Source organism: Egretta garzetta, unplaced genomic scaffold (genome assembly GCF_000687185.1).
Source record: "Egretta garzetta isolate BGI_Z169 unplaced genomic scaffold, ASM68718v1 scaffold506, whole genome shotgun sequence".
Classification (NCBI taxonomy): domain Eukaryota; kingdom Metazoa; phylum Chordata; class Aves; order Pelecaniformes; family Ardeidae; genus Egretta; species Egretta garzetta.
Window position 1 is genome coordinate 31806 of NW_009260065.1, and position 1860 is coordinate 33665.

Here is a 1860-nt window from a genome sequence, read left to right on the forward strand (position 1 = left end):
AGCCCCCCCAGGTCCTTCGGGGAGGGAGGGGCCCAACCCTGACCCCAGCAGTCGAGGGGCGGCCCCCCCAGTGCCCAGCACCGGGGCACGGTCCCTGCCCTGCTCCTGCTGCTACATGGTGTGCATGGGGTGGGGTGGAGGAAGGTTTAGGAGACCTGAGTGTTGTTCAGCTGTCCTCATCTGCTGGCCAAAAAGGTTGGGCAGCAGCTGCCTCAGTTGCTTGTCCTCCCCTTCTCCTGCCTGCCAGCTGTCAGGCCTCTCTCCTTCACCTATTTCACCTCAAAGGAACTTTGTTCAAAGGCTCAAACAGGGATAATAGGGCTCGACGCGGTGGTTCAATGAGCGCTGATGCTCTAGGTTACCTTTAACAAACTTAGACACTTTTCAGTTGAAATGTGAGCTTCTCTTCCGTGTTGCGTTAAGAGACGTGTGTATATTAGTTGTCCAGCACGCAGTCTTCCCAGTAAGCCTACTCGTGCTGGCCACACATGCCACGTCAGTTATTTCCCTGTGTTTCTTTTAGTTTTGCTCCTGTAATTACTAGTGAGTAAGCTGAAGCATATGCTGCATCAGTCGCTTCCTCCAGTTTCAGATCCCAGAGGTGCTGTGTCTGCTCTACGCCGTATATATTCGGCATGAAAGAATTGGGTAGGGGCTGAAAAATGGGACAAGTGTTTGGCTGTGACACGCTGGCTTGCCGAGCTCATCTCAAGCGTTCTGGATACTTAAGTGTATACTTGGTGCACTTTCAGGTTTTCCTTTTTACTCCTGTGATCTGTCCTGTCAGGCTTTTCCTATGCCTGACCACTTCCCGTGTCTCTGAGAGGGATAATTTCTCCCGTGGATCTCTTCCCTGTTACTTCTTTCCACATTCTTCATCAGCTTGACATCTCTAGGCAGCAGAAGTCTGCGGGGGGAGTATATTTACGTAGTCCTCTCAAATCTCTCAGTCAATCTTTTAGACATCATGTCTCAAGGTTGCTTGCTTCCAAACTAAATTTGGAAGAAGCAAGGGAAGTGTCTTACTTCATTACTCTTTCATGTATCCTTTCCCTCTTCCTATTACTTTTTCATAGCACTGCAGCTTGTAACTTCAGTTTTCTTTACAGCTTTCTCTTGTTCCATGCAGGTTTTTCTCTCCTGCTTGCCTCTTTCCAGTTCTGTCTACCCATCCTAAACTCACATAGCAAACGTGCTACCAGTGTGTAAAGTATATTTGTTAACAGCTTAGACTCTAAACTTTGTCAGTTTTGGTTCTTTTTTTGCAGCGAGTCTGTTTCGGCAGACTCAGGTTAGTTATTTTCTGCCCTGTCTGAACTCACGATATGTCTTTATTCTGTTAGAAATGCTGGTGACAGAAAAGAAAACCAGACCCCGAAGCGTCGTTCCAACTCTGCCAGTCCCAGCCCTAGGCGCTCGAGGGTCGCGGGCTCCGGCTATGTTCTTCGCCGATCGCGATCGAGATCCAGGAGCCCTGGCCGCTTCAGGCCAACAAGGCCGAGAAGTCGGAGCCCGCGGCAGATGCGACGCCGGAGCCCCAGACACAGGTCAAGGTCACCGCAGCGATCGAGGAATCCACTGAGAACTAGTCCTCGGCCTCAGAGATCTTCCAGTAATGATTGGTCATCGAGGAGGTCAACTCGATCGCAAGGTAAAGGGCAGATACATGCTGCCAGATTGAAACTTCCTTTAACTGCAGGAAAACTGAGTTGGTTTGAAGAGGTTTATCTGTCCAGGTGTCACCTAGGTGTTTTTCATAGCAAAATTCTGTTTTTAAAAAGTTTTCCTTTTGCTGTTGCTTTGTGAAAAGTACGGGTATTCTAACAGGTCTGAAGTCTTCCTTACCTAGAATCACAGAAT

At 48.9% G+C, this 1860-nt stretch overlaps 1 protein-coding gene across 1 annotated transcript in view; it reads left to right on the forward strand.

Moving 5' to 3' along the window:
* ZNF638 (zinc finger protein 638) overlaps positions 1-1860 on the forward strand; it is a 46533-nt gene that overhangs the window by 9891 nt on the left and 34782 nt on the right. The window contains exon 4 of the mRNA XM_035896593.1: positions 1344-1651. Coding sequence (XP_035752486.1) covers positions 1344-1651 — 308 coding nt within the window. The remainder of the gene's footprint in view (positions 1-1343; positions 1652-1860) is intronic.